At 39.5% G+C, this 15,145-nt stretch overlaps 1 protein-coding gene across 6 annotated transcripts in view; it reads left to right on the top strand.

Moving 5' to 3' along the window:
- Positions 1–579: 579 nt before the first annotated feature.
- The window catches only part of nfia (nuclear factor I/A), a 678,190-nt gene continuing 663,624 nt past the window's right edge, over positions 580–15,145 (top strand). For 3 of the 6 annotated variants that reach the window (XM_055641848.1, XM_055641844.1, XM_055641837.1), the window contains exon 1: positions 585–866. In XM_055641848.1, the coding sequence (XP_055497823.1) occupies positions 771–866 (96 nt within the window). In that variant the 5' untranslated portion in view covers positions 585–770. Of the gene's footprint in view, positions 867–15,145 lie in introns of all 6 variants that reach the window. The other 3 variants (XM_055641838.1, XM_055641840.1, XM_055641846.1) reach the window with 2 other exon arrangements.

Here is a 15,145-nt window from a genome sequence, read left to right as displayed (position 1 = left end):
TCTAATTGTTGATCAGAATTAAACTACATAAAAATATGTAAAGACTGTATGACGATTTAGCTTTGTGTTCTTAAAAGTTATGAATTAATTTGTTCCAAACTGTATTCCTTACCGTTTAATGCATTTTTCATTGTTCTTAATTCTACTGTGTAAAGGACAGATCATTTCCATTCTCTCGTGGAATTTTATTTAATTTTAAAGACAGTACAATTATTATATTTTCATTAATATTGGATACAATAAAAAGCTGAAAGAGGAATAGGTGAGGAAAAGCAACGTATTTTTCTTTGTGTTGAAGAAAGTTAGCTCTTTATGCACGCTTTGTAGAAACAGATACTGCATCAGCCTCGAAGTCTGTAAAAACAAAACATTGCATGATACTCTAAGCAGTTCCATCTGTCATGCAGAAATTTTCAGCTAATAGCCTATGGCATTCTCAGTCCATAGTCCACTACCTGTATTTCTCGTATTAATTCCCCATGTTCACCAAAAGCTTGCAGGCTTGAATCATCTCAGTGTTGAAACCCTTATTTTTGCTGCCTCACTTTGATGTTGTGTGCAGTGGGCTCTTTTTTTTTAAACGAAGACAGTACTGAACAGATGACTCTTCAGTTCCTGTTCACCTTGCCACTGGGTCTGTGAGATTGGTTCATTGTCAAGGAGACTTTACCCATGATTCCATATGGTATGGATTGGGCTACAATGTTGCCCAACATGCCATTGCAAATGTTTTCTCAATTAGGTGTCTTATCTCCCGTGAGCTGCATCAGATGAAGGTTGCTGACAGCATAATGGCCGGGAAACCCTCCGACAGCTCCATCAAATGGCAGCTGTGCTATGACATCTCAGCCAGGACATGGTGGATGGTGAGTTGGCAGCAAAAGCTGTTTTTTTTTACTTTCCCTCCCTCTTTGACTGAATGTCCCAGACCTTGCATTCATCAAATTAACATTTGATTTTCACACTATTCAGAGCTGTAATCTCACACTTTCAGTTTCTCCTCTGTGCTTTTTGAACAATGACCACTGCACAGTAACCTGCCTATCCTGGAATCGTGCAAAAAGTAAAGTGATTGACAGGACAAAGTGTTATTTTTTGTGGGGTTTTTAAAAGCATGAAATTAGAGCTGTGCTATTTAAAAGTGTCTGTTGATCAGGTAGACTCTTGCAAGTTTCAGCATGTTTCAGAATGCAAGTGTTTAAGTGACTGTAAAACTTAAATTGTTTTTATTGCTTTAAAAGAGCTGCAAACACAATAATATATTTTCTTTCAACATTCAGAGTTAACTTTGATCAACTTTATCATGCTGTAACTGTTTCTATCAGTGTTCCAAAATACGTCTATATACTACTGTATTCTGTTTGTTTTCATTACAGTGAGAATGTATTATTGTCCGTTAAGTCATGTGTTTCTGAGCTCCTTTACATTATGTAGATTGTTAGCAACTTTACCTGCGATTTGGGTCGTTTTAATGGCTCCGGTGGGTAGCGCGGAGAGGTTAACAAATAATTCACAGTCAGTCGGGCTACACAACCTTTGACTTGCTGAATCTAAAAGGATGTACAGAGTGCAGGAAGATGCACAATAGTCCATTGTAGCACGAGATACAAATGAGTTCTGTTGTGTGGGGAGAAGGAGATGCAAAACTTAATTGTGTGCTTCAGCCTGTACGTTAGCTTGCTATTCATTAGAAGTGATTATTTGTTTTGGTCATTATTATTCTCGAGGCACACACAACTTCTGCCAATGCGAAGAGGGGAGGGGAGGGGTGTGAGGGAAGAAAGAGAAAAGGAGAAATTAAGTTTGTTGGTGGGACAATGAATGCATTATTCTTTCTCAACTGGACCGTAAACTTACTTGTTCTGCATCAATATCAGGATGGAGCCTGGCAAGTGGATTTGTACAGCAGGTCTTGCTTTGCTTTCTCTGCTGGCAGGCTGAAATGTTGTTGATTTCCTGGAAAAGTTTTTGATACACTTTTGGAAATGTGTCTCATGGGGGGAATTAATGTGAAGAGTTTCGAGTCGAGATATTCATGACCTCTCTTAGGGCTGGAGTCCTATCCATTTGTGTTCTTTCAAACCTGTGCTGTAAGACTGCTGCTGCTGCATCCTTGGTTTTGCCAGGTTAGGCAGGAGGAGCACGGCTGCTACTATCTTCTTGCTATAATCAAGCCAAGTGGTAATAATGCAAGTTCTGTTATGTCATTGTTAGATAAATTACAATGTGATAACTATAATTATAGCAGAATGTATTTTCTGTAGGAGATTTGCTCCCTTCCCTGACTGCTGCAGCGACAAGAGAATTTTATTTTTAATGAATCGTAAACATTTAAAAATAGAAGAGGCGTTCCTTTTCCCTCTGCATGTGTTTACCATTTTTATCATCATATTTCAACAGTGCTTTGTGTTAAAACTTTACAGAGGAGCGAACCATGTGAAGTTAATACACAGCTGTTTTAAGGAAGATGTGCATGCAATATTACTTTCTGAAACACTTTTAACAACCTGCTTCTAATTTTGCCATTAAATTCAATGGGGTATAAAACTGATAATTATGTTGATTTCCATTGGATGACTGCAGCTTTGGACGGAATGAATATTATGTAGTGTCTATATTTATTACTACATGATTAGTGTTTAATGTCCTGCATATGTTAAATGCTGGGAATTAATACTGTAATGAATTTTGTTTTTTTAAAGGACTCAATAAGGTATGGTATGCAGACTATTTTCTGTTTCTCCGATTTAAAATGGCATGGAAAAGAATCTAAACATGCTGTGAAAACAAACCTCTTTGCATGGAACATTTTCTGATATTGATTTTTTTTTTGTTGCCATCGGCAAAACGAGACAAAATTTAATAAGCATTACACACTGTTCACATGAACTGTACTCTCAGCAAATATCTGCACAGCTGTGTTATTCTTACAAACTTAAATTTTTTTTTTTAACATTCTGTGTTTAAAAATGTGTTTTTTTCTCTTTTGTTGGCAATTGGGAAGCACCAAATTTTAAAATGCCTTAGTTATTCAATCTGCGAGAAAGACTGTTACTCTCTATTTACATATTTCATTAAAGTCCTTAAAGTTTTCTTAAAAATCATTCTCTGAGTGAGTTATTTGCTCTGTTGAAACTTGTAGGTTTGTATTATTAGTTTGCCTCTTTTCAAATGCTCTTTCTGTAATTTTATTGAAAAACATGTTGTAGTAGTTGTAACCCTTTAGAAAATCAATAATTGTATGCTTCTTAATAGGTTCCCGAACGTTAATTGCATTAATTCTGACATTCTATTTGCTGATGTTCCTCCTTCCAAAGCAGTTTCCGTCAATAGAGAGCATTGGTTAGTTAGTTCTGAACATATGGATTTGCCCTGAAATTAACACAGAAATTACTACCAGGAAAGGGAGCCACTACAGATTCAGATGAATATTTTACTTCTCTATAAATATGTAAAATTTAATGATTTTCATATGTGGATAGATGTAGAAGGGTTGACATTATCACACACAAATATATATGATCAGTTTTCATGATTGTTATGCTTGTAAAATATGGAAACAACTTATTCATGAACAATCAGAATTTATTAATAGCATTACAAACAACAATTGTCTTTTAATAGTATTAAGAGGTATAGGTTTAGTTAATCTTTATGTAAAATTACTTATTCTAACAAGGAAATATTGTATGGAAAGTTCTTACCCAACACGGAGTGGCAAACACTTTGTAGAATTGCTCTAAATAATGATCAGGATTAGTTACAAAATGGTGTAGGTAAGTGTAACTCATATAAACAAATATTATCTGCTTATAATACTACACACATGTATCAAGGTCGATTGGCATTCCACATAGTTACACAAGATAAAAATGTGTATTGAATAGTCACCAGTGTTGTGCATTACAAATCAAAATGCAACTACAGACATTTGGAACTGTTGTGTTTTAGTTTTGTATCTAAAATACAATAATACCCCCAGCATGAATTTGAGTCTGTTCAGGTAATACTGTATGTTTGCTAATAAAAAGCATTCACCAACTTACTTGCTGACCCAAATTGTGTATTTCCACCTTCCAGCATAAGATATGATTTACTAAATGGTTTTATTATTTGTTATTAAAGCTACGCCTTTTCGTCAGATGACCTCGTTACCTCTTCTTTCATATTTGTGGTACGGATGATTTATTTAGATTTCTCCCACAATACAGCACCGAATCCACGCCGATGTCCAATGCAAATGTTTCTAACACAAATAATGTTAGATTGTCAGGTCATTTAACGTGGATGCAAAGCATCTTTTAAAATAATTTCCTCGATGCCCTTGGCTGTGTGTATGCATGTATTTTTTCACCAATAAAATTGGACCGTTAAGAATGTCGAACTTGCTGTCGACATTCGGTAGTCGGTGGTACCTTGTCGGACACCACACACCATCTGATATTTTGCAAATATAATTTGCATTGGGGACATTTAATGCGATTGGCATTTTCGCATGTGCGCTTCTCTTTTTGTGTAAACAAACCGCTCAGTGTTGCAACGATCTCATTAATTTCTGAACAAGCGCCACTCGTTTTATTACCTGTGATGCTTGTCCCAATAGAACTTGACAAGCACTGACCCAAGGGTACAACCCGTGTACATTATGAGACCAGGAAATACTGCAAATGTAATTCGAAAGCGGAACACTTTAATCTTCGTCATTCAAGTTTTATGTAATGTTTCTTTTAAGTCTTTCCATGCAATGTCAAGTGAAAATCGTGGAGGTTTACAGGGCATTTGTCCATTCTGATTTGGGATTCTTTGGTTACCCTTTTAAACGATTGCACGTATAACCGGGTTCACATCCCTATTTGGAAGTATTATTTTTGGATTAATTTTAGCTTTGCTTATCCTTGCAACAATTAAAGTTTCAAGCATCCCCGTTAGCATCAAAGCAAACAGCGTTGAAGTGGTCGCACTTTGCACGCAGTAAAGAGGGGTCTTTGTCTGATCCTGAACTCGCTAGTCTGGTCTCTCCAGACCCAAAGCGCAGAAGAATGTATTCCAACTACCAGTTTCCTATCCAAATTCGAGGGCTGCCACCAATAAACTGGTTACAATCGTCCCTTTGCCTTAAATATGTGGAGAACATCCAATCTATTGTATGAGTTGTCTTTGTAAATATTCGGCGGCACACAGCGCCTAAATATCAAATTGATAACCGTGTGTGACAGCAGTATGCAACGAGATACTTCGAGTAGGATGGTCTAGTTACTGGCACCGTTAGACAGTTTCTAGATGTCTAGATATTTTTTAATACAATTCTGATTCCGCCCTGCCCCCACCTGCCCAAAACTTTTTTTTTTTTACTTTGCGGGTTAATAAACACAGAGTTTAGCTACCCTAAAACTGTTTGCACGGCACCCTGCGTGCAGCGGCGGACAGTCAAAAGTTACAATGGGCACAGAAGTGCAGGTTAATAACTTTGAAACGCTGTTAGAAACGTGAACAGCGGAGAAAGGAAAATGCCCGTGATCACCATTGCCATTCCACGTAAATACAAGTTTTACAGTGGCTTGGTCTTGCATCTGCAGATTGCTATTATTGTCAATGTAACGCTTCCATGAAGTAAACTTCTACACCTTCTTTGGAGGTACTTTGCTTTAAAATAAAATAAAATGTGAATGGAGTGTGTGTGTTTTAGAGAGGCTAAGTTCAATGTCATCTCCAGGCCTTTATTTCTGCTGGAGAAAGTTCCTGCGTGTAAGTGTTGCTTTTAACCTCTCTTGTGGTTGAACCTCTCTTGTGGTTTTCCTAATTCTGTGTAAAGGATTGCAAACACATTTCTTTTCTGCTTAATCCATTCACAAGTTCTATTTTAAACCCCCGTTTCTAGCGAGACTGCGGAGCAGCTGTACTTTGTTGCGGCATCTCTTCCTGCCTGTTGTGACATCTTTCTTAAATCCAGTTCGGTTCTCCTCCTTCCGTTCCTGACTGCCTTGACCCATTTTTTGAACCTTTAAAAAAAAAACACATAGACTAGATTTTCCAATGTATTTCTGTGTCCCAATGGCGTTCTTGCTTCCCCTTTCTTTCTCTCCCTGCTGTCGGCTTCGGCCTGAAGCTGAAGTTTGTGTACAGTGGAGAGCTTGGTCGGTGGGAATGGTCCTCTCGCGTCAGATAATCTCCGGGTCTAATTTTACATTGTTACCGGGAATGTCCTCAAGGATTCTCTTGATTGAGAAGCGTGACTTCAGTGAAACGTCGGCGGGTGCTCCATTTAAAGCACCCCCTGTCTTCCCCACCATTCTTCTGCTGCTTACGGAGAGTGATTAGGAATACCTCCTCGCCACCATTCACCCGCGAGGTATCAATTTGGAGTCAATGCAAAGTAAAACATCCATTCCTTCCTACTCATTTTGCTGTTAGTTAAACTGCCTTCGATCCCCTCTGTTGTATGTGCCTTCCTTGTTATTATTATTCACTGCTATCTTTACCATATTAACACTCTTTTCTCTTGTCCCTCTCCATCTTTCAAATCGGGAATTTTTAGCTGCCCTCCTCCCTGTCTGCGAGTGGTGCCACCACAATGCTTGTGGCTGTCTTATCCACTTAAGAAATACAAGTTGTCATGACATCGCCAGCTGCTTTGCCAGGCGAGAGCTTACTCCAGATTTGAGGTTAATCAACTGCAAATTCCATTAGCTTCCTACAGAGCAAAAAAAAAAACTACCAGGCAGACGGATCCACATGTGAGCCAGCAGTCAGGTGCAAGAGAACAGAGCTGTCCGTCAGGTGTGTGTTGCATTCATTCGAGCACGCATCGACCAGCATGGCCAGGAGGATAAGCTGCATTCAATGAACTTAGGTATGACAAGTACTTCCACACACATGCACTTCAATATGCGTGCAATGCCTTTGCCTTCTTTGAGTTTCTGTCATATTTATATTCAGTTTGTTATCTTTAAAGATCCCATTGGGAATTATGCTTCGGAATTGGGCTTTGCCTTATTCCTGGAAATTTATTTCGAGATAGAGAGGGAAATACAATTTTTGTTTTTTTAATAGCATTGAAATGATTATCATTCTCCCATATAGATCTTTTCAGCATGTTTTTGCACCATTAAACGATTGTAAGTACCTGGGTTAAATTCCATGTCTTGCCACAGTGGCGGAGGAGCTGTCATAATATTTGCCTGAAGGAAGCAGCACGAACTCCAAATTAATGTACACACCATACAGCTAGTGTAGGTATGCAGCAAGATGTTCCTTGAAACTTAATACTTTTGTATTCTAACCTGACAAATTTGCTTTCATTGCAGGTCATGTTAATGAAAAGTTATTGTTAAAAATATAGGAAGAAAGAGAAGATGATGTCAGATTCTAAATTAAATTCCACAGTAGCCTGCTAAATAAAATCCTATTTAAAATATAAAAGGCTCATTATACATATATATGTATTTCTGTTCCAATCCTTCCAACCTCAGTGCTGTCCTTCATACCAGTTATTTTTGCTTTGGTCTAACAGTAATAATTGCTGGCTTGATCACCTTGATCCTCATTTTTATTGACGTATTGTCTTTTTGATATATTTCCTAAAAATATTATTGATGTTTGACTTAATTTTTCTCTCTTGCATAAACACATAAAATAAATATTGAAATGTCTCCTTCATTTACTGGTCGCACTATAGTAAAAATCTGTGCAAAGCATTCCCACAGTTAAGTCTGAAGAAGGGTTTCGGCCCAAAACGTTGCCTATTTCCTTCGCTCCATAGATACTGCTGCACCCGCTGAGTTTCTGCAGCTTTTTTGTGTAACCTTCAATTCTCCAGCATCTGCAGTTCCTTCTTAAACCCACAGTTAATATGTTCAGGGGGCATAGGTTCAAGGTGAAGGGGGAAAGATGTAATAGGAATCTGAGGGGGGGTAACTCTGAAGGTGTATGGAACAAGCTGCCAGAGGAGGTAGTTGAGGCTGGGACTATCCTAACATTTAAGAAACAGTTAGACAGGTACATGGATAGGACAGGTTTGGAGGGATATAGACCAAGCGCAGGCAAGTGGGACGTGTAGCTGGGACATGTTGGCCGGTGTGGGCAAGTTGGGCCGAAGGGCCTGTCTCCACACTATCATTCTATGACTCTATAAACAGCTGGAGAAGAATTGTAGGATTCTTCCCATTTCTAGTTGATTACAAGTCACAGAAGTCACCCACCATCCTTCAACTACAAAAGCTGCTCTTGTCTACGTCATTCAGCAAGTTATTTGCAACCAGCTCACAATTAAACCACACTGAAAATAAGTTGTATTTTTATGTAACAATACATTAACAAATTGTTCATCTGAATATCTTTTTCTTTCAACAGCTCTGAAATATTATTTATCCCGTACCTTCTTTCATTACATAGGTAATTTAGAAATATAGCTTTATAGAGGCATCTTTTTTTATAAAAAGTACTTTTTATACAATAGTTTAAATCAAGAGCTGTGGAAAGAACTCCACAAAGAGACTTAATCTATTCATACAATTTGTAACAGTGTGAAGATGTGGGCTAAATTTGTAAACTGATCCATTTCCAATTTACTGTTGCATATTCTGAAGCCTGTTGGTTGTCCTTAGGGTCAATAATGGTAGCTATAAAATGATAACTATTGTTCATTATTAAACTTAAAAAACTTGATTAAACTTCAAAGAACTTTCTAATTTTCCAAGTAGCAACCATTTGTTACAGCACTCTTTGCACGGAAGAAACATCTCATTGGAGTGTATACAAATAACAAATCGGTCACTGAGGATATGGGGATAATGGGCCAGATGACTAAAAATTTGGTCAAAGATGTAGGTTTGACAAGCATTTTAAAAGAGGAGTTGAGAGACAGAAATGTTTTGGGAATACAGAACCGGAATCGGAGGATATCTTTGAGAATATTATAAGAATAGGAAAGGGCAAGACCGTAGAGGGATTTGAAACCAAAGAGGTTTAAAATCAATTATAGACACAGAATGCTGGGGTAACTCAGTGGGACAGGCAGCATCCCTGGAGAGAAGGAATGGGTGATGTTTCGGGTTGAAACCCTTCTTCAGACTGATCTTTAAATTTAAAATCAATTTATTGGTGACCAGATGTCATTGTTTGTCAGCCGTTTTGGATGATTTCAAGATACGGGATGTGGGTTTAATGGGTAAAATTGCTTTAGAATTGACATTAAATCCAATAGAATTAGGGATATGGATCTTATGTGGGGAAATGGGATTAGCATAGATAGGCATCATGGTTTGCATTAATTACATGTTCAGAATTCTGTGATTCTATGAATTCAAGGGATAACAAATGATTGAATGGTGATTTCAGCAACAAATGAGAAGGAAGACCAGAGTTGGGCAGTTATGGAGATAGAATACACAATATCACAGTGATGGGGCCAAGATGACGTTTGAAACTCAACATGAGGTCATTTATTGAGCCAAGATTGCAAACCATCTGGTTAAGTTTTAGGCTTTTGCCAGGGAGAGGAAATGAGTACAGGCTCAGGGATGTAAATAGACCATAGAAAGAACAGCAGAGAAACAGGCCGTTTGGCCCAAATTGTCAGTGCCAAACATGTGCAAAATTAAACTAATCCCTTCTGACAATGCATAATCCATATCCTTCCATATTCATATGCCTATTTGAAAGCCTTTGAAATGCCACTATCATATCTGCCTCCACCACCAACGCTCGCAGCACGTTCCAGGTACCTACTATTCTCTGTGTAAAAAACTTGCCCTGCTCATCTTCTTTACACGTATTACCTATGACATTAAAACTATGTAGTAGTAGCATATATTTTATTTCGAACATGTAAAACAATAAAGTTAAAAACAAAGCAAAATAACAACAAAATGAAATGAACAGTAAACCTATACACAACTCATTGAATAAATTACCATAAACATCACAAATTAAATCTTATATGTTCGAAAAGTAGGAAGAAGTATATACTTATTTATTCCTACCCCTTCTCCGCTACTCACCAATTAATTCACAAACTTTATCTCATCTCCATATATATATAAATATAAATATATGAATATATACACACAAATACAAACATATAAATACCTACATACATAACCATACATAAGCCACATACATACATATATATACGCATATGCACGCAAAATGGCGGCGCTGCCCTGGCAGCAGCGGCTCGCCTGCAGTCCATTTGTTTTTTACTTTTTTGTGTTGTTTTTTTCGTTTTGTCTAGTTAAGGTTTTGGTTTTTAGGTTGTGTTTTATGGGGGGGGGGGGGGGGGGGGGGGGGGGGTTGAAACAGGGCTTGCTGTCTCTCCCTTCGGGGAATGTGACTTTTTTGTCGTATCCCCCTTCTCTGCCTCCGTCTGCGCTGAGGCCTAATGGCGGAGCTGGCGACCTCGAGACTCCGGAGGCAGAGCCAGTCAGGACTTGCCCTGGGCTCGCTCCCGTGAGGGCGGTCCGGCTCGGGGCTGGAACGGCGCTCCCGTGAGGGGCTGTGATGCTCCCGTGAGGGCGGCCTGGCGCGGGGCTGAGACTCTCCCGTGAGGGGCTGTGGCGCTCCCGTCGGGGCGGCCCAGCTCGAGGGTGGAATGGCGCTCCCGTGGCGCTCCCGTCGGGGCGGCCCAGCTCGAGGGAGGAACGGCGCTCACGTGAGGGCGATCCGGCTCGGGGCTGGAACGGTGCTCCGGTGGCTGGGACGGCGTTCTGGCGGCGGTGACCTGAGTCCGGGGTTCAGCCGCGGGCCGGCGGCTGCGTCCGCTGGACTGGAGGGCGGCAGCTTCGACCACCCCGGGCCGCGGTGTTTGAGCCGGCCCGTTTGCGGGGTTCGGTGAGCCGCGGGACTGTTTGTACCATCGCCCGGTGGGGAATCGCCTCAGCGCAGAGGGAGAAGAGGAGGGAAGAGACTGTAGCCCTAAGATTTTTGCCTCCACCACATTGAGGAGGTGCTTGGAGGACTCACTGTGGTGGATGTTAATTTGTGTTTATTGTTGTTTATTATTGTATTATTGTATGTATGACTGCAGGCACGAAATTTCATACAGACCGTAAGGTCTGAATGACAATAAAGGAAATTCTAATTCTAATTCTAATTCTAATTCTAATTCTAATTCTAATTCTAATTCTAAACATACTTATATACAGTTTATAAACTATGTACTTTAGTATTTGACATTTCCACCCTGAGAAAAAGGTTTTAACTGACAAACCTCGCTTGGCTTCTCATTATTTTTATAAACTCCTGTCAGGTTTGACACTCCAGAGGAAACAATTCAAGTTTATCCATCCTCACCTTATAGCTAATGTCCTATAATCCAGAAAGTGGTTATGGTGGAAAATCTATCTAGCACTGTTGTCATTGTATCTGCTATCACAGTGTTCTTTCCACTGGCCTCCCACTGGTCTGACAGAGTGGCCCAGAATCTGGTGGTCAATTCAGCTAAAATATATAGTTTCACGGCTTATTTTTGGAATGCACCATGACGAGTGTGTCTTGTGGTCACTCTGGCTTGTTTCCCTGCCCCCAAAAGATTAATAATATTTCATTTTTTCTTGGTATTGGTGAGATAATGAATCTAGTGGGGTATGCCAATTCACTTTGTAAAATATTAAATATTATTACAAGTATGCAGTTATTGTGTCTACTCAGAAAATATTACTGGTGCTTTCATGAAAAGTAATCCTTGCCATGTAGAATCATCCTTTAAGATCAAGGATAAATTAATTCTACTCTAGTTTTGAGATTTATGAGATACTGGAGAGGTCGAAGTGGGAAGCCACAGATGGAGCAGTAGGTACTGGGAAGGAAGGTGATTAGTTTGTGAGGTGTCGCACTCCTTCCACCACCTACACAGGCCTTTTGTGTTTTTCTAATGCATGGCCTCAAATTTCTCGAGAACATCCTGAATTCCCTTTCTCTACTTTGAATGGAAATGGGCCAGAGACTTGAAGGAGTTAGTGGGAATATTGCATTTCTTCAACAAGACTTTGTACTTGCCCTTGAATATACTCCTCTATCTGCCTGGTAATATCTTCCTATGACAGAACTTGGAATGGAGTCTGTTTCGGGAAGACTAATGTTAGGCATGCGGTCAATATTGCCTGCCCAATGGAGACACATGAGTCTACCTAGAGCCTCATTGCTGGGGATGATCCCTGTGAGAGTGAACTAATGTTGATTCGCTTTTCCTTTCAACTAATTCGGGTAGTATTAGAGAAACAGCTTTCTGATATCTTTCTAGTATCTTGAGGTGCCTCCCAAAGGTAACCCATGTCTTAGGACCATAAAGGACAGGGATCATTGCTGCCCAGTAGACCAAGGGCTTTGTGCTCAGCCTGATGTCTTGATCTCCAAGTAATGATGACGTCATTCGATCAAAAGTCATTTTAAAGCTAATTTAATTATTGATGTCAGCCTTCACAGACGGCAGTTCCTGAGATTTAAGAAATGGTCCACATTTTCCAGGGTCTTACATAATCCATTGTTAAATGTAAAGCACCCGGTGACTTGCAATTGCTCACATAGGTGTAATTCATCCAAATGGATAAGTAATGTTTGGGATCTTTCAGAAACTCAGTTTAAGAGGGTATTGATTATCACAAAATCTTTTTAAAAGTATCATTCTATACATTGAATTGAGAGACAATGTAATGTGGTTGAAATGTAATAAAATTGGCATCAGGAAAGAACCAAAACAAATATGGCATCAAATTGCAGGAGTTGTAACCATAAAATGATTATATTTTATTTATAGATTGGCCATAATTAACATCACAAGAAACACTATTTGCTAATATAAAGTTATTAAAACTAATTGATGGGAACTTTCATTTAATTGTCACACCTCATACACTGCAAATTCTAGATATGTTTTTCATGTATTCCCATGTAGTGACTTCACAGATATGTCCTGCTGCCTAGTCAAAAAAAACAGTATTTATTTTTTTTTCACTCAACTTTGCTTAACTGTGTTCCCATTTATAGCTTTGCTGTTACCAATCACTAAAGTAGATCCAGGCCTTTGATGGTTAAACTCTGGACAGTTTGCATTAGTTGGAATGAATGATGCAATTGTTTGCAGGCTATGAATGTGGCATCCATGTGGTGAAGAGGATGGGTCAGAGGTTGGAGTACATGAAGGAAACTTTTTCTTGGCACAGTTGCCTTGGTATAGCATAGCTTGGCAACCAATTCTCTTTTTCTTCAGCTACCAGCTGAAGCATCTGGCACTGTGGAACTGTCTGGTACAGACCACAAGTGTCACTCAGCGGCCAGTGTCTCTGTGTGGGGCCTTTTGTTGTGTGACAAAGAAAGATGGGTTACACATAATGCCATCTCTAATCATAATAAGTACTCTTGAGTTGCACGGGTACAATGTTATTGCTAAATTATGCAGTAGCCATAGAATCTGGATGCTCTATTTACCAGTCCAAGGGATGCCAATGTCTGCTCGAGGCATTGGCTAATGGGAGCTACGCAGAACACTTAACTGCTTGACTACTGAGCTCCAGTCACTGGTTTATTTTGTAATTTTTTCAAATTCATATTCTTAAATGTTCATCTCATATGCACGACAAATACAAAGTAAATCTCCTGCTAATTTGCCGTAATAATCCTTCTGATTCACAACCTTGGATAGTCACCCACTTGCAAGTGCAGTGACCATGCCCATGCTGAGCAGCCTATTGGTTTCATGAGTGAGTGTTCACTTATTGTATAAAGTCATCCCAAATTACCCGCAGCTCTGTATGTGGACAAATCTCTTTGGATTCCATTCGATTGAATCTTTTCGGTCAGCAAAAGATTCTCATTTGAATCATGCTGCGGAACACATTAAAAACATAAAAAACATACATTTTAGACAAAGAGGGTTCATATTTTTCCACCATGTAAAAAAAATGAACGGTGCTAGGAGTAGTTGTATCAGACATCCTTTTCCATTGCCTTTCTCATTCCATTGCTGGTTAACCCAGCGGTCGGCCATATTAGTATGTGTAGAACATGATCCTATGATGTATGTAGGACGTCAATGCCAGATTAATGAACTTCTTTCATGAACAGAACACTCATGAAAAATGAAAGATGCAGCTGAATGTGCCCTAATTAGTTGTTTTTTAGCCCAGGTGGAGTAGGATAGTTTTCTTCATGTTCCAACAGTGTAGCAGGAATTCGCCATTGGTGCAGATTTGCGACCCCCGTCTCTACCCAGGATCACAAACCCCCCCCATCTACATTTTCTGGCTTGGTCAGTCTCCAAGCCCCATGCTATTGTACCAGCCTAGTGATGGGAAGCTGTACAGTGATGCTCATTGGTTGCACGCAGTATATGAATACATGTTAATGAGGCCTGGTTCTCTAAATGGGATGAGCCCCTGCTGACACCATCAGGCAGCTGGTCAATGCACTTGGCAGCTGCTGGCCCCCAAAGTAAAACTCTACCTCAGCATTGTACGGTTCATTAAAATCCTACATCCTATATCTGCATGTCATTCCTACCTAAAACGCAACTTTTGTTCTCCGTTTTTTGTTAGTATCTCGGCAGCAATTTTTTCCACTTTAAATTCTGATGAACATGTTTATAAGGGAATCACATCTGCAATTCTCTCACAAATTACAGCTTCCCACCAGTGGTGGAGCCATTGATCTTTCAAATTTGCTTTGCCCAGTTCCTGCCAGCAGAGATTCTATCCTTCAACTTCATTTCTATCCATGTCAAATTGCATAAGGTTTCCTAGCTGAATAGAAATCGTATAAAATATATATATATATTTTAAAATAAGGGATGAGTGAAATTAGGCTGAAATTACATCTGTTCTATCCTAGTGTGTGGGAGACTGTGTCTCACGAATTTCATTGAGTTTTTTGAAGAGGAATATTGGACATAGGGCAGTAGACAAGGCATTTGACAAGGTCCTGCATGATCAGCTGGGCCAGAAGGTTAGGTCACATTGTATCCATGGTGACCTAGCCAATTGGATAAAAATATGGGCTTGGTAGAAGGAATCGGAGGGAGGTATTCTTCAGATTGGAGGCCTGTGACCACCAGTATGCCACAGGGATCATAAGATCATAAGATCATGTGATAGGAGTAGAATTAGGGCATTTGGCCCATCAAGTCTACTCCACCATTCAACCATAGCTGATCTAT

This window comes from Leucoraja erinacea, chromosome 10 (assembly GCF_028641065.1).
Source record: "Leucoraja erinacea ecotype New England chromosome 10, Leri_hhj_1, whole genome shotgun sequence".
NCBI lineage: Eukaryota > Metazoa > Chordata > Chondrichthyes > Rajiformes > Rajidae > Leucoraja > Leucoraja erinaceus.
Note: the sequence above shows the minus strand (reverse complement) of the source record. Positions and strands in the feature narration are given on the sequence as shown.